General features: G+C 41.9%; 1 protein-coding gene across 1 annotated transcript in view; it reads right to left on the bottom strand.

Moving 5' to 3' along the window:
- The window catches only part of SNTG2 (syntrophin gamma 2), a 285,995-nt gene that overhangs the window by 118,559 nt on the left and 141,427 nt on the right, over positions 1 to 26,009 (bottom strand). Inside the window, exons 3-6 of the mRNA XM_072143485.1 lie at positions 22,631 to 22,687; positions 21,012 to 21,069; positions 18,769 to 18,812; positions 15,034 to 15,075 (exon numbers count right to left, since the gene is read on the bottom strand). Of these exons, the coding sequence (XP_071999586.1) occupies positions 15,034 to 15,075; positions 18,769 to 18,812; positions 21,012 to 21,069; positions 22,631 to 22,687 (201 nt within the window). The remainder of the gene's footprint in view (positions 1 to 15,033; positions 15,076 to 18,768; positions 18,813 to 21,011; positions 21,070 to 22,630; positions 22,688 to 26,009) is intronic.

Raw genomic sequence — 26,009 nt, 5'->3', positions numbered from 1 at the left:
CAGACTAGCCCTTTACTAAATGTTCTCCTTTTCAGTATGCGGAGGACCTACTGTTTTTGTTTGCCAGGATGCATTTATTGACCTTATGTGTTTTCTGTTCCAGAAGGGTTGCAAAGTTTCCTGAGACAAACTCCAGTACTACCAGGAGAAGGTGGTCTTCCTAGGCCACTGCTTTTCAGCCACAGGCAGACACCAGAAAAAAAGGCTGGCAGTCCAGAATGTGCCCCCCCCCCCGAGGCCCTAAGCCTCTGCACATGTTTCTAGGACTGGCCAGTTCCTACAGGCATGGGATAAGGTCTGTCTCGAACCTGATGTTGCCCCTTGATAATTGAATTGACTTATCTCCATTTGCCCTTAGTCAGGAGGCAATCGATGCATTCCATAGCCCTAAGCTGGAAAATCCTGTCTGCCCCGGCCCAAGGCACATCCCACTGGATCAAACTTTTGTTTTATTTTGCACTGAGTATCTAGTCCTCGCCACAGGTGTCTAGTCCAGGAACGTGGTGGCCTCCCCAGTGGCCCACTATTAGGCCCGGTTAGACTCAGTCGTGAGGGGAGCCCCTCATGTGTCAGTAGCTGCAGTCAGCAATCTGCTCAGCAAGGCCAGTGAGTTGATCCTAGATCCTAGATCACTCAGTTACTGTGCAAACCCCACATACCTTGCACAGTGTCCTCACCCAAGTACAGCCCAAGCATCTGAGCAAAGGCCAGACAGCTCAGACTCCAGTGTGCACTCCTGATGCCCCAGGATACACTGATAAGGTGCACAGCTCTGAATCCTTCAATCTGTCGCCAGTCTTCCAGGATTCAGAGAGGGGGGAGAGAAGGGTGATTAACCCAGATGTTGAGTTTTTTCGCATAGATGGCTCCAGGTCTGCAGGAGAAGACAGACGGTTCTGCACTGGATATACAGTGGTCAGTGGCGAACATGACGTAGTACAAGCAGAACCACTCCCTCCACACAGGTCAGCGCAGGAGGTGAAGTGATGGCACTCAGGGAAGCGCTACAGCTGGTGGAAGGTAAAAGGGCAAACATCTATACTCAAGGTATAGTTCTGGGGTCTAAACACAACTATGAACCCATATGGAAGGCTAGAGATTTCCTCACCTCTGCAGGGAACCCCTTTAAGCATGGCACGCTGGTTAAAGAGCTCATGGATGCTCTCTTACTTCCACAAGAGGTGGGGATAGTAAAAGTAAAAGCACACACAATTTGGTAACAAGCCAAGGGCAAGTATGTGGCTGACGGGATGTGAAGGCGGCTGCACAGGTGGAGCCCAGAGACTGTCCCGAAGTCTCAGCAGTGAGTTCTGAGCTAAAAGTTTGATCCACAGGTGTTCCAGTCCCTGGTGGCCCGAGAGTCATCAGAAGTGAAGGGAAAGCTGGAGCCCAGATGCCGATGGGACCTGGATGCTGGGAGAGAGGGTGTTCCTGCCCAGAGCCGACAGTAAGTCAAGTAGCCTACGGACACATACACATCCAAAATGGCCATGCTAGTGCTCATAAACCATAAGTGGTTTGCCCCGGGCATTACTACCCCTGTCACTAGACTAGTGAAAGCCTGTATAGTCTGTGCCCGCCACAGCCCGGGTAAGGTTGTAAAGACCCCACAGAAGGTGACACCCAAGCCACTGTATCCCTTCCAAAGAGTGCAGATGGATTTTATCCAGCTACCAAAAGTGGCACATAAGAGTACGTGCTTGTGTGCATTGATCTCTTTCCATTGTGGCCAGAAGCTTCTCCCATGACCAAGGCTACTGCCAGAGCTGCAGCCAAGAAGGTGGTGAGTGAGACTTTTCTGCAGGTTTAGACTTCCGGAGACCATAGAGTCCGGTCACAGAACCCACTTCACTGGACAGGTAAAAACCTAAAGCCTTGTCCCTCCTGGGTGTAGAACAGGCCCTGCACACCCCTTGCCCTTCCCATGTTAGTGGTGGGTTTGAGAGACTAAAAGACACTCTTAAGTTAGAGATCTGGGAGGCCATGGAAGTAACAGGGAAACCATGGCGTGAGTGTCTTCCTGCTGCCCACCATTCAGTTAGGACCACCCTTAACAGAAAGATGGGATTGTCCCCTTTTGAAGTACTTTTTGGCTGTGCACCCAGACTAGCTAGGCCTCTACTTCCCACAGACCCTATAGCTGATGGCAGGAAACCAGGTGGAACATGCCACACAGTTAAGCCAGGCCTTGGAAAAGGTCCGCAAAAGTGTTTCTGATTCCTTTTTTCAGATCCAGACAGAGACCTCAGGACGCATGACCTGAAGCCTGGAGACTACGTGGTGGTAAAGAGACACCAGAGAGAGAGTCTGGAGCCTCGCAACGACGGTCCTTTCCAAGTCCTGCTGACCAGTGCCACGTCTGTGAAGCTAGAGGGAAGTCAGCACGCTTCCCACACTTACTGTTGCAAACTTACTTATTCTTCTTGCTAGCTGGTCTCTTCTGACTGACTGTATGCTCAGGGACACCCCAACCATGACTATCACTGTATCTATACGGGTGACCAGGATGCCCCCAGGATAGGAGACTTTACCTACGGTTGGTGCAACAAGACAATGACCTTCTTTGACATTGACAGCACAGGTAACCCTGTATTAGCCATGTCTGATGTGTACAGGATTTGTGGGGATAGGTCAGGCCTAGAGGCTGGTAAGGTGTATGTACTATAATAAGGTTTGTGCATTCCTTCCTCGTGATACCCAGGGATAAGTTTGATCAGACACATAAGAAAAGGTAGAGAATCCCAAAGGATTCTGGAAGAGAGAAGCACCTAGATGACAACGTTTATATAGATACAGTGGGAGCACCAAGGGGGGGGGGGTCCCAGATGAGTACAAGGCCCACAATCAGATATGGGCAAGTCTAGAGTCCATTATTCCCCAGATAGCTATGAGCAAAGATGTTGGTTGGGTTAACTGGTTTTATTGTAATCAACAGAGATTTATGAATTATATCCGAGATGCTTTCCAGACCCGCATGGCTTTGGACATGAACCTTGCTGAGAAGGGAGGAGTCTGTAAGATGGCGGGAGTGGCTTGTCGCATATACATCCCGGATGACATCATCCCCTATGGATCCATTACCAATGCACTTGAAAAGATTGAAGGACTGTCCAGGGAACTCAAGAGAAACTCTGGGGTGGACACTTTGTCCTTCACTTTGTAGTTGGGGGATTGGAAGGGTTTCCTTTAAGTGGGGGTGATATTGGGGATTGTGATTTTGCTCTCGTCACTTATTGCGTGTTGTGTGGTCCCCCTCATCAAGTCCACCATGTCCCAGATGGCCGTCCAGGTGGTAAGGAGAAGTCCTTACATGACAGGAGAAGTCCCGGTGTGGAGGATACCGTCTTGTTGAAGAACCAGCCTGTTAATAAACCCATAAACTATGGAAACACAATTATGTAATTTGAGTATGACGGCCTGTAACCCCCGAGTGACTGGCCTCCAGGGGATCTGGTGAAAAGTTAACAAGTCCAGCAGGTAAGGGTTTAGCCTACCTCTGGGTACCTGGAGTTTGAGGAGGTCACCCTGGACAAAAGTTACAGGCCATGCAAAGCTCAAAAGGGGGGAAATGTTAAAGATATTACACTGGACTCAGACGCCATTTTACATATTGTCGGACATTTTAAAGACTCAGCATTCATTTCATATAACTTTGTGTAGTGATAACTAAAGTTTGGGTGTGCCCCTCAGCACACAAAGACTTAGCGCTCGCTAGCACCACCTAGTGGAAGGTATCCAGGTGAACATCTGGACATTTGGTTTATGTGAAGACAGCCAATGGTTCTACATTCCTTTGTGTGCTTACATCCAATAGTATTACATTTCCTGGGTGAGAACACCCAATTATAGTTGCTGCTTTCCTAATTACACGCCTTATGTAAAGTGCCTTATGGTTTTCTATAAATGTCGGTCCCTCAATAAACTTATCAGTCTTGTTGTGAGCTAACTTCCTGCAAGGTCAGGTTTTGTCTTTTCTTTCAAGTTAGTCAAATTCCAGCGCTGGACACAGACTCATTTAATTTGAAAGTCACCTTTACAATGATTAGGGGTTTGAGCCCCAGATAAAAATCTATAAGACTTTCAAGATAGCAAAAACATTTCCCATCCTGGAAAATGTCATTTACATATTTCTCAGAATCCCCATAGTGGAGCATCATTGGCTTTAAGTCTACACATGCCTGAAAGGTGCCCTTAAATGGCAAGGTCTTCTTAAGGGGAACTCTAAATTCCCAACCCTAAATAAAACCAGTCGCCTTATATCTTAAAGGGGTTATCCGGGCTGGGGAGGGCTAGTTAAACATAATAAACATTTACTTAATAAACATAATAAACATTTCTCGTCCGGTACTGCTGAAGCTCCCATCCGACACCATCTCCCAGCGTTGACAACGCTGAGAGATGGGGACGGATGGGAGGAGCTGGCCACATCAGGAAGATCCCAGTGCGTGGATTCTGTGCCCCTGTAAACAAACAGGGGTACGGATTGAAGGGACTGTGGCGCGGACATCGGAGGAGCCGGAGGAGGTAAGTACATGTTTATTATGTTTAACTAGGCCACCCCAGCCCGGCCCTCACTAATTTTTAACAGCCGGATAACCCCTTTAATGTGCTGGCCTATAAGTATCACTACAGTATATAGACATTTGTTTCTATCTGTCACAGGAAACGCACAGAAAACCGAAAATTACAGCCTTAAATGTGACAGCTATGGGGACATCACATTGTAGCCTACACCATCATTAATGATCCTTATAAGGATGAACTTCTCTGCTGATCCATGGATATACTTTATTTCTCTAAATGCAGCCCAGCAGTTGGACTCGCTTCACATTATCGATACTAAACCCCGAGGAAGAAGGAAAAGAGTTTTATAGACTGGCAGATGTCACCCAGGAGGCAGGATTCCATTTAAGATTCTATTAAAGGTTATAAGATGTATATATTGCAGATCACTGCTGCCGAGTGAATTGAAAAGGTTTCATCCACTCAAGGCTAAATGAGAACCTTATATGTAACATTTTCATACAGATAACCTTCCTGCTACTAAAAAAGTTATATAAAAAAACTCACAGCTCGATGTAAAATGACCGCAGGGTACCAACCCATGAATATAATTAAATCACATCTTAGGGGCGGTGTCAAGCTCAAATTTTCATTCCAAGTACAGAATAGTCAGTGTTCATCATACTCACTCGGTACTGAGCTGACACTTTTCAAGCAATGTTTCTTTGTTGTTTTTTCTTAGTAATTTTGTCCTTAAAGGGATCTTTTGGGGTAAAAAAAATCTCTGGACTCTGTTTGCATAAATAGGTTTGCTGTAGTTATGTTAACCCTGCAATCTATCACTAGCCTCAACAGTGTTTGGATGAGACTAGTGATAGTCTGAAGTGGGAATATGTCAGTAGAAATTGACCTAATTAACCTCTACCAGTATTTTGTAAAGCAGTGTAATACCTTCCATATTATATTTCTGTCATGGCACACTGTGGTGGAATCATCCTGAAAAACAACTTTGGAGTAAGATGTAAAATGGCTGTATGAAGTTGTAGAACTGAAGTCAAGCTCTCCCCCCCCCACCACTCAGAATCCCCCCTCTGCTGTAATTGATGGTCCTGTGTCCTGAAGCATCATTGCCAGCTCCCTGGAAGTCTGGCGCATGATGCCAATCACAGTAAAAGGGGCACTCACACCAAGAGAGCTTGACTTCAGTGCTAAACTCTCCATTCCCATTTTACATTTTACTTTAAAGTTTCTTGATGATGCCACCACACTGGGTCGTGAAAGAAACATGTTCTGGAAGATGTGAAGCTGCTTGACAAGATATTGGTATAGACAGTTCCTGGGAAACATATAAGATAAATTCTTTAGGTTGATCAAAAGTTGAATTTGTATGTAAATCAGGACTGGTATATTTTGTAATAAACTCCAAAGATAATTTTTTTGGTCCCAGTGACCATTCAATTTTCAACAGTCATATGGAACAATAGGAGTGAGGGCCCTGCTCACAAGAGCTTACAGTCTATGAGGATGAGGGGGTGACACAAGAGCTTACAGTGTATGAGGATGAGGGGGTGACACAAGAGCTTACAGTCTATGAGGATGAGAGGGTGACACAAGAGCTTACAGTCTACGAGGATGAGGGGGTGACACAAGAGCTTACAGTCTGTGAGGATGAGGGGGTGACACAAGAGCTTACAGTCTATGAGGATGAGGAGGTGACACAAGAGCTTACAGTCTATGAGAATGAGGAGGTGACACAAGAGTTTACAGTCTATGCGGATGAGGGGGTGACACAAGAGCTTACAGTCTATGAGGATGAGGAGGTGACACAAGAGCTTACCGTCTATGAGGATGAGGAGGTGACACAAGAGCTTACAGTCTATGAGGATGAGGGGGTGACACAAGAGCTCACAGTCTATGAGGATGAGGGGGTGACTCAAGAGCTTACAGTCTATGAGGATGAGGGGGTGACACAAGAGCTTACAGTCTATGAGGATGAGGGGGTGACACAAGAGCTTACAGTCTATGAGGATGAGGGGGTGACACAAGAGCGTACGGTCTATGAGGATGAGGGGTGACACAAGAACTTACAATCTATGAGGATGAGGGGGTGACACAAGAGCTTACAGTCTATGAGGATGAGGGGATGACACAAGAGCTTACAGTCTATGAGGATGAAGGGTGACACAAGAGCTTACAGTCTATGGGGATGAGGGGGTGACACAAGAGCTTACAGTCTATGAGGATGAGGGGGTGACACAAGAGCTTACGGTCTATGAGGATGAGGGGTGACACAAGAGCTTACAGTCTATGAGGATGAGGGGGTGACACAAGAGCTTATGGTCTATGAGGATGAGGGGTGACACAAGAGCTTACAGACTATGAGGATGAGGGGTGACACAAGAGCTTGCAGTCTATGAGGATGAAGGGGTGACACAAGAGCTTACTGTCTATGAGGATGAGGGATACAAGAGCTTACAGTCTATGAGGATGAGGGGGTGACACAAGAGCTTACAGTCTATGGGGATGAGTGGGTGACACAAGAGCTTACAGTCTATGAGGATGAGGGGGTGACACAAGAGCTTACGGTCTATGAGGATGAGGGGTGACACAAGAGCTTACAGTCTATGAGGATGATTGGTGACACAAGAGCTTACAGTCTATGAGGATGAGGCGGTGACACAAGAGCTTACGGTCTATGAGGATGAGGGGTGACACAAGAGCTTACAGACTATGAGGATGAGGGGGTGACACAAGAGCTTGCAGTCTATGAGGATGATGGGGTGACACAAGAGCTTACAGTCTATGGGGATGAGGGGGTGACACGAGAGCTTACAGTCTATGAGGATGAGGGGGGGACACAAGAGCTTACAGTCTATGAGGATGAGGGGGTGACACAAGTGCTTACAGTATATGAGGATGAGGGGGTGACACAAGAGCTTACGGTTTATGAGGATGAGGGGTGACACAAGAGCTTACAGTCTATGAGGATGAGGGGGTGACACAAGAGCCTACAGTCTATGAGGATGAAGGGGTGACACAAGAGTTTACAGTCTATGAGGATGAGGAGGTGACACAAGAGCTTACAGTCTATGAGGATTAGGGGATGACACAAGAGCTTACAGTCTATGAGGATGAGGGGGTGACACAAGAGCTTACAGTCTATGAGGATGAAGGGGTGACACAAGAGCTTACAGTCTATGAGGATGAGGGGATGACACAAGAGCTTACAGTCTATGAGTATGAGGGGGTGACACAAGAGCTTACAGTCTATGAGACTGAACTGGAACATAAAAATAACTTATGAAAATAGGTTCCCTGTTGATATACAGTCACTTTGATATATTATATGTATAGTCTCAGGTCAATAGGGCAGCATGATTTGCATTGGCATGGGATTTGTTTTCCCTCTTTACTTGTATTTATGCATTAGAATTTTATTTTACTTTTAGAAGTATCTATCTTTATATTTTGTGAAAAAAAAGTGTGTCATCAATAAAAAAGACCTTTCTGGGACATTCACTAATTATTTTGTAATTATTGTTATTATTGTTGTTGTTGTCATTTGTCACTCTTCTTAATATTCCAGTGCTTCTACTTATCAGTCGAAATTTCCAGAATAAGGAAAATGCAAGTGATTATCAGAGTCTAATTTTATTATAATGAAGTTTTTAAATTACATCATATTTTTGCTATGTAGGTGCTGCCATCTAAACCCACGATAAGGTTCTTATCAAAAATAATCCCTCATTTCAGTTAATAACCAGATATTATGAGACATTGGTGTACAAAATCCAATGTCATCTGTTTTGCACAGTGTAATGGGACTGAAGCATTTGCATATGTGATCTATTTGGTCAGTAAATAATAAAATGTAACTAAAAAGCAGGGGCTTTATTGGCCAAATGCTGGTTAAATTCTTGGCTACATATGTATAGAGAATAGCTATAAACAGAATGCAGAGACTACACGTTTATGAGAGTAATATATAGAAATAGGAATAAAATGAAACACACAGATAAGCAATGCAATGAAGGAAAATGCAATCTTTTATAAGCCATTAACTACTGGAATTAACATCTGTTGTTTTCATTTCTTACTAAACGTAGAATAGTATTCCGTAATGTCACTTCATTAACTCCCTCCTTAGCGGGGGCAGGAAGAGGTCAAATTAACTTAATTCCGAGGAAGGTAGTTTTCAATTACATTGTTAGTCAGCAAAAAAGATGTCCTATTTTATTTGTTAGTGCGGAAGCCGGAGGATGAGTTTGAAACTTCCTAGATAACGTTTACTCGAAGCAGAAAAGAAATCCTGCTGAGCGACACTTCTTTGATGAACTTTTTGGAAAAGTACACTTTCTCTTTTGCATATCATTTCAAGATCCCATTGGGAATTGTTATTTATGCAGAAATTTGTAAAACTGTATTTCCAGGGTAGAGACGTTATCGGTGTTTGTTAAAATAGTCCAAAAATGATGAAATGAGTTTAAAAATATGTTATGAATATGTTATAAATCTGAAAGTAATGGTGATTATTTTGTTTATATCATCTTTCTTCGACCCCCTCCATTAACTTGGCAATTGTTGGAAGGTTAAGTGCCTGGGAAATTGGAATAGAGTCTAAGGGGAATATGTATCAGGGCCCCTGCGCCTCGTCAGTGGACTAGAAGCCCTTAAATAATAAAAAATGCTAGCTTATTGCTTATTTTTCCACAATCCGCCAGATTCGCGCCAGTGAAGGGGGGGGCTTGCCCCCTCAGTCTTTAATAATTAGACTCCTGACTATAGCCAAGGTGCTTATTCTCAGTGTGTGGGGTAGCAGAAAGACACCAAACGTGAAAAAATTGATCTAACCTCTCACTAGAGATTAAACAGTATGAAAAAATCCAAACAGATAAGAAGCTTAATGTAAGGAAATGGGCTAAAACCTGGGAAAAGTGGATGTAGAGTTTTAGAACTTATATGTTTCTAGGATAGGAGAATAGTGATTATGTAAACATAGGGGCTTATTTACTAATGGTCCATAGCCGCACTTTTTCACGGCTGGGACAGGTATTTAAAAGAGGATTGTGTCGCACGCAACCAGATTTTGGCACAATCGCGCCGGCTTTCATGCGACAGAAATCGGGGCGGGCCGTTAGACGATCCGATGGATTCGGACTGAATGCGGGATTTAACTTTAAAATTGTGTTGCAAGACAATGCACTTACATACACCGGGAAGAAGAAGGTGAACTCCGGTGGACCTGAGTGGGGAAGCGACAGATGCAGGAAATCTGGCGCACAATCTTAGTGAATTGCGACAGAGTTCATTATCGTCGGACATTCCGGATCGGGGATCGCGCCTGGGCCGGGTATGTAAATGTGCCCCATAGTGTGTTATTTTTTTTTTATTTTTTTTTTTCCTTTTCCTTTCTCTCCCTTTTGTCAGTAGGATGAGTGTGGGTGGGGTTGAGGGATATTTGAAGATGATGAAATGATCATGTAGTTTATATTAATGATGATAGTGTCATATCACAGTTATTATTAGATATAATATATTCTCGTTTAAACCCTCTGAATGGATTCTGGCTGCAGACTGTGATTGACAGCTCCCTTGTAGCGTTTATAGGACGGCATGATGGCTGAGTGAGTAGCACTTCTGCCTTGCAGTGCTGGGGTCCGGGGTTTGAATCCCACCCAGGTCAACATCTGCAAAGAGTTTGTATGTTCTCTCCGTGTTTGCATGGGTTTCCTCCGGGTCCTCCGGTTTCCTCCCACACTCCAAAATATACTGTTAGGTTGTTCAGATTGTGAGCCCCATGGGGACAGGGACCATTTGACATGCTTTGTGCAGCATTGCGTAATCTGTGTGTGCTATATAAATAAAGAATTATTATTCCCTTAGCTGAGCTGGTTGTGTGTTTTGTGGATAGCTAGGTGGTCTCTTCTTGCTTCTGAACTGGGGGTTTTAAGCAGGGCCGGCGCTAGGGGTAGGCAAAGGTGGCAATTGGCAATTGGCAAAGGTGGCAGAAAGGGGAGAATCTCTTCTTTCAAATGAATCTTGAATTTTGTTTCTAGGTGCCAGGGATCCAGAGATATTCAGGTTTAAAGTGAGAATATCAGGTGCCGTTTTATATATAAAAATCACTCCCAACGGCAGTTTAACAGTTAATATCTCTGTTTTCTTACATTTTAGAAACACAAATTTAGATTCATATAAAAGAGGAGACTCTCTTCTTTCAGATGAAAAAAGAAGTAAGGTTCTATGTGTCACAGAGCCAGAGAAACAGGCCCCTGAAATTGACACCCCCAATCCAGATTCTTAGCCATCAGGCTGCAGGGAGCTTTTGCTGCACACAGGAGCTGCTGCTCCTCACAGATAATGGAAATATTCACTTTATATGTTACTACATTTTGAGAAGGGATAATATCAACTAATATTCATGTTTTTAACCCTTCTCTATGCAGAACTATCTAAGAACACACTTTGGGCCACATGTATCAATCGTTTTTTTCTGTTGTTTTTGTGCCTTTTCATTCAGGCGCACCGTTTTTGTGCCATTTTTGCAACTAAACGCCAAGCTAGCTGCGCAGCAAAAATAACCAGCTTTCCCTCATTTATCCTAGCAATCCAGATGTTTTGCTGTGCCTAATGATATTCATCACTTGCGACTTTTCATTTAGGCGCAAAAACGGGCGCAAAAACACTCCAACCCGAAGGTGGCGTTAACTGAGAAGAAAGCACTGAGTCCCTTTGCAGAACAGCTCATTTCTAGCAGCAAAGCTCATCCAGACACTGCAGACACTAGAACAGATCATACAGACATGAGATACTCTGCAGACAGGAGCTGCAGACTCTATTTACAGTTCATCACCTTCTATTTACAAAACATTCTGCAGAATCCTGAGCTCAGAGCAAGAGAGAAGAGAACCTTACAGAATGTTGCACATAGTACTGACAAGTGTCCCCCATGTAATTCTGCACAGTATCACCAGTGTTTCTGAGGGGGATACTGTACAGAATTACAGGGGTGCAGCAAGAGACCAGCACTGGGGGATCCCCTCCAGGAGAAGCCACTGCTGAGGAGGTCACTGGGTGCTGGGTGTCACACACCTGGGTGCTGCTGTGAGTGTTATCTTCATTCTGGGCTGTGGGAGAAGCAGAGAGGAGCTTGTAGGAGGATCACATGTAACTGCCAGAATCTAACATTGTGCCTAAACTGCGCCAAAATTGCGCCTAAACTGTGTTAAAGTTAAGTGATTAATAAGAGGCAGGAAATTACCTTATCACAGATGATTGTAGCTTGTGATAATTCTGGAAAACAGTGCACCAGAATTTAGGCGCAACTACTACACTTAGGCGCACAAAGTGATAAATGTGGCCCTCTCTTATTCCCTTTTATTTTGTGATACTGTTTTAGGAAAGTAGATTTTCTTTATATAAGTATCTGGATTTGTACGTATTTTAGAGGAAATTTTGAATGTTAATTGCCAAATGCATCGCCTGGTTGTCTGCTTTCAAAATTATATAGGTTTTATGGCGCCTTTACTTTTTATTCTGTTTTATTGATATATTTTACAGTTTGTGACTGTCTAAAAACGTCTAGCTGAAAAGCAGATATCTAGTTATTACAGTTTTAGTGATATTATGTGGATTTATTTATGTGAACATATCAATATGGGACATTTGCGAACTGTACAAATGTCCACGTATTATATTTACGAGATGTGAAGGTAAACATTTTCTGTTTGGATCAAATTTTTTGCCATCAAAGTCAAATTTTAAGTATTTTTAATAAAATGTTTCAATTTGAATCAAAATTGCATGAAGGCGCCAATTTCTATAAAATCCTTGATGCAATTTTGAAAATGGGGCAAGTGTCTGCTTTCAGAAAATATTGGTCCCTCTCCCCAATGGGCCTCACAGTCTAATCAACCTACCAGTAATTTTTTGGAGTGCGGGAGGAAACCGGAGGACCCGGAGGAATCCCACGCAGACACACGCAGACACACGCATACAAAATCTTTGCAGATGTTGACCAGCACTGCAAGGCTGTAGTGCTAATCACGGAGACACCATGCTGCCCATAAATCTCCCTATCATTTATCTATCTCCTATAAAATTCTCCCATATTACAGTTTGTTTTACCATACTAAAGGGAGCCTCTTGCTGACTGTGACTGGTCATAAAATAGTTTTATTTTGGGGCCCCACTTTTAGTTTTGCCCAGGGCCCCACTTTGTCTAGAACCGGCCCTGGTTTTAAGGTATGGGTAAATTGATGGACAGGTGAGCCAGTCAGCTGTGAGGGCAGTGTCCTGGAATGCCTTGAATATCCAATTGCAACATCCCTGCCAATGCGCATGGCAGAGGAGTAGTTGTGAATAAGCCCCTTGTACCATACCGTGTATACAGAGGTAATATGTAGGGGAAGATACTGCCTGGATAGGCAAGGGTTAATCTTATTTAATATTATCATCCAATAATGTTCCACCTTTGTAACTGGAGTGTGATTGGAGAGTGATATCACCTGACCACGGTGAGATCACCTGAGTGAGTGAGATCACCTGACCTTAGTCAGGGGAAGAGTTAGAGGTCTAGAGTTCCAGAAACTTCTGAGAGCAAAAGCTCTTGTAACCCAGCTCCTGACAGAGGAGCATATCAACCACACACACCAGGATTAGAGCTGCAGCTTCCAGCATTGGACACAGCACATTCCAGCCTGCATCTGCAACCAGGCTGGTGACCAAACTCCTGAGGTTCCCTCTCCAAGATCACTCCCAGTAACCTGTATTTGTACAGAATCGTTTGGCTTGTTGCTGCGGTTGGTTCGAATAAAGAACAGTAAGTTACTTTTATGCACAACTTTGCCTCCGTCTGGTCCCTGCTACAGCTGTATCACCATCAAGGGTGCCCCCATCTATCTACCAGGGACACATACTACGGACTCTAAGGGCTTCCCAACAGCCTTTTTCCTCATCTAATTTCTTGCTCACACGACCCTGCTGGAGACCTGCCAGGCTGTGGGACAGCATACCAAGTCCCCATACCAAGCACCATGACACTAGCGTACCTAAGCCGCAACCGCCAGCCACTCCGGTATCCTGGGCCCCAGCTGACTCCAGGCCACCAAGAAAAGGCTAGGCCCCGGTAGAGGATGTTGCACAATCCTCAGTTCACTCAAGTCTGGCAATACTTTCTCCTGTGATTTGTAGTACTTCTGTCTGTTTGTGTTTTTCGTGAGCCTGTAACCAGAGCTTGATCTGGAACTCTGTACCACAAGCTGATCTGGAACCTTTGAACTCTTACCCGTGCCTGAATCTATTCTGAACCCTGGACACCATTCCTGTTCCCCTATTCTCTTATGTCTGTATATTTATTTATCTCTCTGTTCATATTACTTTTGGGTTGTCGGTTACCATTAGGGTAAGCAAGCAATTCGGTCAGTTGTGGGTGATCTCCAGGCTTTCACCCCTTTCTCTCCCTCAAAAATTCGTAATTATGGCTATCCAGAGTTTCACAGAATATTTTAGCTGCCTGTACATGGTCCAGATTCTGCTCAAATTTTACATGCAGATTTTAGCACAGAAATTCTACCAGTGCAGGAGTTGGGATTCATACAAATCCCATCTAAACTCTGTGTAAAAATCTGCTGCAGAAAATGAATTGACTTTTTCTTCATTCACTTTCTCTTGGGTTCTGGATTTTTTGGGGAACCTTTGGGAACATAATTTTCACAGATTCTCAATGGAATTTAGGGATAGAGTTTGACTGGGACAAATTAACACAAGGTCATGTCTGAAGTTAAACATTTCCATTGTTTTTTGCTGTATATGTTGGTTGATGATGGACCTGAGCGCTCCCTTCCTGGCATGAAATGGGGATATCTTCTTACATTTGACCCAGACTCAAAAGAATAGGAGCACAATAAAACATAACCTTGATTACTGTATTTTTCGGACTATAGGGCGCAAAAAAATCCTTTGATTTTCTCAGAAATTAAAGGTGCGCCTTATAGTCCAGTACGCCTTTGAACCATACTTACAGACAACAGCTGTCTTGAACTGTGCACAGGTCTGCCACCTGCTGGTCATTCATCCTTTCAATCTGGTGCGCCTTATAATCTGATGCGCCTTATATATGAACCTAGATGTTTTAGCAGGCATTTATTGATGGTGCGCCTTATAGTCCGAAAAATACGGTATTTTAAATTGTGACTCTAGATAGAAAATATAAAAAATTCTTAGCCCCACTTGTGACAATGATACTGTAACATATATATTTGGCTGCTTGAAAGAGATAGTAACTAGCTGGAATATATAGATCAATCCTGCTGTACCTGAGCGAGGAATAACTGATTCATTTCTCTGGCTCTTCTATCTTTACAGCTAAACCATAATTGTACAGTGCGCCTATTGACATGAATCACTGGGCGTCTGACGTACTTATTTATTGCAATCTCTCCATGTGGTTGGCAATGCTTCAGGATGAATGCAATGCAATTACATTAACAAATAAAATATCACAAATATGTGCAAATACTTACAACTTACCACTTCTTCATGAGTTGCGTTTTCAACATTAATTCCATTAACCTGAAAGAATAAAAGAAAAATTTTAGAGCATGCTCTGCTTTGGTAATAGGAATTTTCCATGGTAAGTATTTATCGGGGGTTATTTATCAGTAGGCGGTTTTTGGGACAATTCTATATCTATATTTGGAGCTCTGCTGCCCTTCAGATTCATTAAAGTGGCTTTGGCTCTTTTATAAATGTTCTTATGGTCTATGTTCTGATAAATAACCCCCATTATTTCTATGTGTTATGTGATCAGGTTCTTGGCATTTATCCTATGATGCAACAATTTAGTTAGTGTCTAGTATAAATCCATCTTTAATAATAAAAGAAATGAAATACATAAACACACACATACACAATGACAAAAATGAAGGAAAACACACTGGTGTCAATAAAACCTATGTTTAATTGACCCTTAGAGGGGTTTTCCACAATTCCCCTGCGGACCAAGAGACACAACTTCACGTTGCATGATCTGAGGAGGCCACTCGTTGTTTGGTGTGGGTTAGATTTCCCCCCCTGACTTTCCAACTCGATGCAAGCACCAAAGACCCAAAGTACTGGAGCAATATTATAAGTGGGATCAGTGTAAGTTAAGGACCCCCTTAACCACCGCGGATGATGACGTAAGCCGACAGCTGGGACCAAAATATAAGTGGCATCCGGTTTTTACCAGAGCCCGACACAAAGCGAGTTGGACTTGCTGTGGCATGATATCACCAGGTCGTTCAACAGGTACGACTTTTTCAGCCGTGGCAGCCAAGGCGAGATACAAAGATGTTACAAAGACGTTGAGCAGAATCATAGTTGGGACAGGCAGGCGGTCATGACGGACAGCACAGGATCGGAGTCGGGGGGACGAGGCAACAGGTCAAGGCATGCAGAACAGGATCAAAGTTAATAATGGAATGGAGATCACAACGGGAATACAGAACAATAGCACAAGGCATCCAACAAGATTTTCCTAAGGCTGTGAGGCACAAAGATCCACTGGGTTGAGAAGGGAAAAGCTGGGTAATAAAGAATTCTGGGAAGGGCCATCACCAGCTATGCGCTGGCCCTTGAAATCTTTGAGAGCAGGTGCGCAGGGACGATCGCGCAAAGCCACCGGAGCCAGAACAGGAACGGGGACAGGTAAGTGGCGCGGATGACGCACTGGCGAACAGAGACGGGCGCGGTTGATACCATGATACCTCAGCATAGCAACATTTAACAACAAAACAATCTCTGCTATCTGGGGGGTGCACTTTGATGATCCTCTCCATCTATATTCTCCATACAATAATTCAGAGCTGTGGATTAACTGGAGGCTCAATAAGATTAGAGCAGATGAGAGACTGACACATGGAATACCCACAATGGTTTTGGGTCGGTTGCAGTGCATCTGTATTGGCACATCACTATCAATTCCAAGTGTAACTAGGAAAATATACATTTCTATGTAAGAGTAGAATTTTACAGGAGAAGCTCAATACAACATCATTTCACTAAAATAACAAGAAATAATTTTGCATTTCACTAATGGGGGGGTTTCTAAGATTCTGAAAAACCTTTTGGGGTGCAGTTTCCTTTTTAAAAGAATAGTTTCCTGTTCTAAAGGGCTAAAATCCCTGAGAAGTTCAAGGGGTACAGTATTTGTATTTTATTTTCTATCTTCATGAAAAAATATTGAAAATCCCTTTGTTTTAGATTGTACATGATGGACCCAGGGGTGCACTATTCATGAGGCCAGTGGACCTGCTATAAGGCAGTACCTGACACCTAAAAGTAGTGTCTCTTTATATCCGTTGTGAGACATTGCATAGAGAAGACACTTCCTAAAAATTAACCTGATATATTAATTCTGGATGAGAGGAGGGGGCACCGTTCTATAGCTATCAGCTATTCATCCCAATGATACTATGAAACTGCATTTTAGCCACTGTATGGGAGTCATTTATCTTATTTTTTCTTCCTGTTTTTTCTGTCTTTTTTTTTTTTTTTTACATTTTTTGGCACAAAAAACATATTTAAGGAAAACTTCGAAAATTGAAAAAAATGACTTGAGACATTTTTGTGACATTTGTAACAATTGTCTCACAAAGAGATCTAAAAAAAAACATTTAACAGAGAAAAAGGAAGCAGATTGAAAAAAGACAGACAAAAACTGGCCAAAACAAACAGAGATAAGATAAATGGCCCCCTATGAGTCTGCTGTATTCATGCCTGGTGCACTCCTCATGCCACTTCCCATCTCTTTCTGTCTTTCTCAGATATGACTGGTAGCCAGAGCATGAGGATAGGATGAGGATGAGGATTTGGATTTTGGATCAGTAAAAGGTCATAAAATGTTCATAAATTTCATACATAGGGGGGAATTCATTAATTTGACTATTTTCAAGCGACCATGTCCCTTTTACAAAAGCCACACCCCATTTGTTAGACAAGTAAGCCACACCCCATTTGTTAGACAAGTAAGCCACACCCCATTTGTTAGACAAATGGAAAAGGAGGAAAAATGGTCTCTAAAAACCTTTATAAATGTGTTGGAAAGCATTTTTGACCCAAATAACACCTGACGTCTCACCAAAGTGACTTTATGATACGGCTTTATGATTTCTCCCTGTTGTATTAAAAAATGCAGAACTTTTTTCTCTAGTCCTCATTTTGTATGTTTACTTCTCGTCTTTATCAGTTAAGACCCTTTTAAGTAGCAGCACAATACTCTGTGTACACAGCCATTAATTGAATAGATCTTTATTTAGAATGTGATGGAAGATTTCCAGAAATAAAAATTTCCTGTGCACTGCCAAAAACATCGGAGCGCTTTATAGTGAGCCTTCATTATAAAAATAAGAAGCGCTGATTATAAATAGCATTATGTAAAATTATAGAAATAATGTGGTAAACATGACGCATGAAATTTTACTGATAAAGAAAAGTGAGAACTGCTCGGTATATATGTATGTATATATAAGTGTGTTTAGTTGTAGGGATTATTTTTTCTTATTATAATATTATCACCACTTACATTGCAGCCATAATGGTGTACTAAATACAAAATTAAAAGAAAAATCTTTGTACTATAATATTTTTACTTTTTAATATTGTACATATTTAAACGGTTTTAAACCAAAAAGTAATACAAACAACATATTTATCATCAATGTACACCATTAGGAAGATTTATCAGAAGTTTCTCGAAGTAAGGCTAGACTTTCCAGTCTTAGGCCAATAGCACACAAGCACCTGCAGCCTGTGGAAATGGACCCTGATATTGGTCTGATCCCAAAAACTGCACAGATTGTACAGGATGTGAGTACTTGCATAATGCAGAAATGGGATGCAAGGACTCCCTGCTAGCTGAAATGCAGCACTGTCACTGTAAGAACTGTTACCATGTTGGCACTGACAGATAGGGAGTCTTTGCATCATTTTTGTATTATACAAGGATACCCGTCATGCAGTCTTTAGGATCGGACCAACATATGGATCAGTTTCCACAGGCTGCTCCAGATTCATCAAAGTGTGACCAATCTGTACTAATTTAAAACTGTCCAATCTGAAATTTTAGCAACATTTCTGGCTCATAGACTTCTCTAGAAAAACCAGTCCCTTTTCACAGGCCCTGCCCCCTTTGCCATACTTGTTGTAAAAGACAGAAATCATCTACAGATTGATAAATCTGCCCCTTTCTTTTTGCATATTAATAAAAACATCACAGCCACTCACCTGCATTACAGCATCTCCTGTGAACAACAAGCCACTCTGGTCAGCTAAATAATAACACAAATAGACATTTAGAAAGTTAAAATTATAATATTAACAACTTTCATAGAAAATGACAAATGTTTTCCAAAGCCACCTTCCTTCTAAAATCAACTTTTAATACTATGTCAATGATCCTGAAGGGCTCTGGGGGCGTTACCAGAGCCCCTTTAGTGCTGCAGATTTACAGGCTATTACACTGAACATGTCTAAAAAACAACTGCTCTTTCCCTCCTATCTCTGCCTGTGTAATCTAATAACAGCATGAAGTGCAGGGGGGACCTGCTCTGCTCATTGTAACAGTCTGCCAAGCTGCATCATGAAGGACGTCTGGAAAAAGCCCCACAGAGCCCTTCATGGTCTTTAGCATTATTATAAAAGTTTATTTTAGAGGACATTAATAACAAATATTAGAAGATTACCCCAGTCACAGTGCCTGGATCTATGAGTAAGTGTCCCTGGCTTATCATGATGGATTTTGATGGTAAATTTCCTTCAAATATGTATTAGAGTAGATAAATGTGAATAATTTTCTATCCCTCACATTAAAGCCTGATGAATAATATACATTATAAAATACAGTTATATTGTATTATTATAAATTATAATAAAATATTGCATATTTCATTTCATTTGTCATTTGAAATTTATCTCAATGTTTGCTAATTGGGAAATTCCTTTTCTACTGCTTTGCGCAACTTGTAGAGGAATGTGATGGGACATTTTATGTCACAGAATATATTTATTATTTTAAATGGTATATTGTTTTCAGTGGCTCTGTATTCCATCCTCAAAAAAAAAAAAAACAGAACCTCAAATATGCAAATCTAAATGAGCCCTAGTGAAAATGAGCCCTAGTGAAAGAGAATAAATATTATACTATTAATTTATTACTATTACTTTGCCTAAGCAAGATACGCAATGGGCTTTTGGTTCCTTAATGTTCACCTAAAGGGGCTGTTACTGCTGATTCTGCAACATGAACAAAGTGCCCCAAAAAGGTGCACCAGATTCATGAAGACCATGCCCCAGTTTTGATGAATCTGGCGCCGCTTGCACGCTCCACAGGCAAACTAAACATAGTGGGGTTTATTTACTAAGGGTGACAGGTATTTAACAGGGGATTGTGTTGCACATGATCAGCTTGTGGTGTAGCTGCGCTGGCTTTCATACGACAGAAATCGGTGGTTGGTATCCGACGTATTGGGACTGAGCGCGGGATTTAACTTTCAAATTGTGTCGCAAGACAATGCACTTACATGCACCAGGAAGAAGAAGGTGAACTCCGGCGGACCTGAGCGGGGAAGCGACACATGCAGGATATCGGGCGCACGATCTTAGTGAATCGCGGCACAGGGCATTATACATGGACAATTATACTGTGAACTCCTCCGGACGGGTCAATAAATAAGCCCCAGTATGTACTGCACTGGTTTTGATAGATATGGGCCATATGAGAATAAAGAATCACCTGTTCCTCAAGTTCCATTTGATTTTTACCTTCTGCTCTGAAAGCCGGAGAATTCAGTTGCTATCAATACTAGTGAACAAATGTTTGGCTTTGCTGGTGGCATTTAAAGGGTAACACCCTCAGCTGGTGCCAGCTACAATCGCAGGTGTTAGCAGAGTGAGTGTTTCTGCTCAGATTCGGTAATCAAACCTTTACAGGATGAGACTGAGACACAGGCACATAGGCTGCAGCTGCACCCTCCCCCCCCCCCCATTTCCCTAACAGCACTCACCACAGACTGCTGGCAGGAAGACAGGTAATGTTAAATAATGTTTTATAAACTACTGAAATGATTCAAAAAGCTGACAAAGGCATTTTTAAATCAGTATGGCATAGGCTTTCGGAACCTGTCACCAGCTAAAAAGGACATTCGTTTTGACATGTTCTCTTCAAAGACTATACAGTATATGCCCATTAGAGATATATCTAAAGTGTAGCACAACCTAATCTGGTGAACTCATTTCCTTTATCTTCTTCTTCTGAGTATCTAATGTTATTGTTCTATGTGCGCTCTCCCCCTTTTGCCTTTCTATATACTGTATATATGGTATAAATGACAAACCAACAATCCAAAAATATATGTTTTTACAAAATTATGACAAAACACAAACCATTGCAAACACAATATTGGTCATCTTGTATAATTCATCTCTCCATTTTGTTAGAATGCTATGAATGAAACACAAAATGCTTTTACCTGGTTGATCTTTAAAAATTTTAGAAATAACAACAGGCACTTTATGTTGTGCTCCACCCTAAGAAAAACAAAAAAAAATCACATGTCAGCGCTTTCTAATGTGGGCAACATTTCACAAAACTGCAAAAACTGAGTAGAAAGATATACAGGCAGTCCCTGGGTTATGTACAAGATTGGGTCCGGAGGTTTGTTCTTAAGTTGAATTTTTATGTAAGTCGAAACTATATATTTTATAATTGTAGCTCCAGACAATTTTTTTTTTTTTTTGGCCCCAGTGACAATTGGAGTTTAAAATTTTTTTGCTGTAATGGGACCAAGGATTATCAATAAAGCTTCATTACAGACACCTTACAGCTGATCATTGCAGTCTGGGACTATAGTAACATCCAGAGAGCTTCACCAGAGGTCACAGTGAGCAGAGGGGTCCATCTTTAACTTGGGGTCGTCGGGTGTCCTTAAGTAGGGGACTGCTTTTATTGTGAGGTTGGAAAACATCAAGATCAAGTAGCTATTTATTCATGGTACCCTCTAAGACATATTTTTGCATGGTTGAACTATTTAATTAATCTCCCAGATGGCAGCAGGACACAGGACATCACAGGAAGTCTCGAGCCCTGCTGCTGCTGGGTCATGTGACAGCCGCTGCTGCATACTACAAGGAAACTTTATTGGGGAAAGTACAATGATAGACACTATTAGGGTAAAATTTGTTATTAGTGGAAAACCCCTTTAATGTGCCTTTATTTATTTAATAATTGCACAGAAGGGGCACACTACAGGCAGAGTTACCAGTCTTGTTAAGACAATCATCATAGCCATCACATTTTCGTCGGGTTTCATGATTTTTCCCGTTTTGCCCTGAATTGCCCCGGGTTTTTGGTGCACGCTATCGGATTGTGTTGCATCGGCGCCGGCTTGCATGTGACACAAATCAGGGGCATGGACGACGGACAACCCGAGTGATTCAGACAAACTGTGGAATTTAAGGAGCAAATTGTGTCGCAAGATCAGCGGGGGAAGCGACACATGCAGGAAATTGGACGCACAATCTTGGTGAACCAAATCCCTGTCGGACAACGCACGGGACAGGTAAGCAAATGTGCCCTAATGGGGGGAATATATTAAGACGGCCATTTTGCATGGCAGGCTTAATATTTCCCCGTACCGGTGTAGAACGTGCCAGATCTACTTAGAAGCTCCAGCCTCTTAGGAAATGTAGAGGTCTTCTCCACCAGGCCGGGCCTGTTTAGACCAGGTCTGACTTGGTGGAGATTTAAGCTATAGCTTAAACAGTTTTCTGGTGGAGATTATAGAGATACAGCAGGTTGGGGCATTCATGTCTCATGCCCAAAGTTGATGGACAGGGAGGAGATCTGGGCAAGGGGTGGGACGGAGAAGCTCAAAAACTGATGGAAATGGGCCTTAATACAGCCCTTCTCTGACAAATAACTGGTCTAGAAGACACAATAAAATTCCCCAACATATCCTACATTCCATGCCGATTTTGCTAAAAATATAAGTCATGCTGTCCAAATGTGCACCTTTGGATTTCACATTCTGCCTCGTAGACTACCTCTAGTATTACAGGGATTTTGTAGGAAAACAAATTCTATACCTACCTTAATGCTTAGACCCAATCCGCCAATAGGGTCTCTGTGAAGTGTAACAGTTCTGCGCTTTAAAAAATTGGAAAAAAAATAAAATTTAGGTAAATATTTATATACCATCATTTTACTTCCATCCATACATAAAGAATATTCACACAACTTTTCAAAGCAAGTAACTGCACTTGTGCTTGGCTTTTCCTATTACTCTTAGACTGCAGACAAAAAGCAACGGCAAGTCAATAATTAATAAAAGTGTAATTTATTATTCATAAATGAACATTAATAACTAAGCACGCCCCAGTATGATAAAACGGATTCATGTGACACTTTTATTGTCTTAACTTTAACTGCATGGCGTTAAATACAGCTGACAAGAAATACTGCATAGATACACATAAATTATAACATATTATCATTTATTTAAAAATTTCATATAAAATCAGAAAAAAGCTTCAGTGTCTTTGACGTCTGGAGGTAACTGATGAATATCTATGTGGATTTCCACAATGCCTAACTTTAGGTTTAGATTAGATTTTGGCACAATTCATAGCAATCCATAAATAAGTGCCCCTGTATGTATGTATTATTATTATTATTATTACTACTACAGTATATACCTTTTCTCTAACATAATTTATTAAGTGCAATCTTATTTATTTTGTCCTATGCAAATCCTCATCAGTTGAATCATGTGACCAAACATTGAACTGCTAGAATCTACAGGGTTGGGAAGTAAGAGTTCTCCTTGTGGCGTGTGGAGTCTTATAGCCACTAGGGGGATTCTGGGAAAATATGCAAAGTTTTCCAGGATGGGATAAGGAAAACCATGCCTCTTTTAGCTACCTTGTATGGCAGCTCCCTTGACATCAAGCATGACCTACAAGAGGTCTTATGACATAATGCAGGATTAAAACTAAACAAGTATATATATTCCAGAAGGAACAGACTCTCAACTATAGACAAAGCTGTTTCAACCTGATTGGGTTTCCTTAATACAGTGTAGGGAACTGGTTGGGCTGGGTGAGAGTTGGTGACATGGGTCGCGAAGTAAGACACTGCCTATTAAGGCCGACATGTAGACATATGGAGTCTTATAGCCATGGATGCTCCACTAGGGGGATTTAAGAAATATCAAAAGTGTTCCAGGATGGGAATACAGGAGTATTGTCATCTATCAGCTCCCCATTGGGGCCAGCTGAATGGAGAGCCAATCACTATTCAAATCTATGTAGGCGCCTAAAATATACTGGCGTGGTCCCAAAGACTGGAGTAGAGAGTGACTGCACATGTTATCCGGAAAATGCTTCCCTGCAGTCCCACTGACTTTGGACTTTGTATATAAGATGGCGGCTGATGGCTGATTCAAGCAGCAACATTTTTTTATTTATTAAATTAATTCGATTTCATTCCCTTATAAAAATGGCTGGACCATTATACAACATGTTATACCTCTTGTGTCACCCCCTCATCCTCATAGACTGTAAGCTCTTGTGTCACCCCCTCATCCTCATAGACTGTAAGCTCTTGTGTCACCCCCTCATCCTCATAGACTGTAAGCTCTTGTGTCACCTCCTCATCCTCATAATTTGATGGCACTATATAAATAAAGTTGATTGTGCGGCTAACTTACCAAATAGTCTAGTTTTAGGAAGGGGGTTAGTGGACCCCAGTTTTCGAGATGAACTTTCGTGTGGGTTCCAAAGGTGGTCATGTGTTTATGGCATATCCTACGTACTGATGTCCAGAAGTAAATAATTAATGTATTCATGCAGTTGTCAAAAATTCTGCACCTGGTTAAATTATTAATGGGGGACCCTACTATACTTTGCTTTGGGCTCCATTATATCTCCATATTTTACTAAAGGTCCGAACGCCGCACTTTCGTGGGGTTTCACGATTATTTCCATTTTGCGCTGAATCGCCCCGGGTTTTTGCCGCACGTGATCGGATTGTGGCGCATCGGCGTTGGCTTGCACGCGACACAAATCGGGGGGTGGGCCGTCCGACGGATTCGGACTACGCATGGGATTTAACATTTAGATATGTGTCGCAAGACACGCACTTACAAGTACCGGGAAGAAGCAGGTGACCTCCGGCGGACCTCGGCGCAGAATCGACCGATGCAGGAAATCTGCCCCAATGATGTTCATAATGTAATCCCAACATGTCTATGTCAAGCTATATTGAGGCATCATGGGATTGACAGCAGAGTATAAAGAGAGAGAAATCACAACAAGGTGTCTGATGGGGAATCTGGTTAGATGGTTACGAGTGCAACATTCATTAAAGCTTAGATTATGACAGACAAACAGATGAGGGGATCTGGGGTAGAAAAAAAATGTTTTCACTGAAGTTCTTTTTGAGTGATATAAGTATAGGTTTCAAAATGTTTGTCTTTTCTTACAAAATAGCATTTAATTCTGTTTTTCGCAACATCCATCAACTTTTCCAATATTCTACTTGTCCCTGCACAGGTCTGCTGAAGCGAAGGTTAAATTTGGGAAATTCAATAGAACACTGTCATCAAGGACCCATCAGGGACCGGATCTTTCCTAGTTCATTTATCGATGTGTTATTTGATGATGAGTCAAAAAGCAAACAACAGTCTGAAACTTTATCCATCTGAAAGCTGATGAGAAAATGCTACAATTTTTAAAAACAGACAACTCCACACCCCTCCCCCCTCACTTAGAGAGAAGGCGGGGTAATGGGGAATATAGTCACAACTCCTGTCCGTTCCTCAGGGATTGTGACTATATCAAGGCTTTTAGACCTAAATGTTTTAGGAACATGCAGTAAACAAACAGTTGAAACTCTTATCTTTTATTAGTTATATTTTATATATATTTATTTAGGATTATTTTATGGTCATCGTGTTTGTGGACTTCAATGTTTGTGTAAATAAAAGGAGTGTAGAGGTTACAGTCAGTTTCCTGCTAAGGACTATTAATAGTAGATAATAGAATGACACTTCTGCTCTTTGCCCTAAAGTGCATTTGTTCCCTGTTTCTTCTAAACTCTGTCACTTATCTATAAAGATATTTACTCCACACTGCTTTTACTTTATAATAATGTAATTTAAGTCTATTTTCCACATTTTTATCATCGCACACACATGGTGTGGTGTTACTCAGGGAATCAGATTATCTATTTCTTCTATTTTTGTGTATACCTAATTTTGTTGCACAGTGGAGTATTGCAGGTTATTACACTCCTCAAGTTTTCTCTTGTCCAGCATTTTATAGAGGTAGAAGTACTGGTATTATGAATAGCAAAAGGATCTGACTACACACTGTTTGTAGTCTGTATCCATGGAGACAGTTTACTCTATTATAAAGTAAACAGATACAACTGTAGCAGTTTAATTTCAATAAGTAGGACTCACCCATTG

This window comes from Engystomops pustulosus, chromosome 3, assembly GCF_040894005.1.
Source record: "Engystomops pustulosus chromosome 3, aEngPut4.maternal, whole genome shotgun sequence".
Taxonomy (NCBI): Eukaryota; Metazoa; Chordata; class Amphibia; order Anura; family Leptodactylidae; genus Engystomops; species Engystomops pustulosus.
Note: the sequence above shows the minus strand (reverse complement) of the source record. Positions and strands in the feature narration are given on the sequence as shown.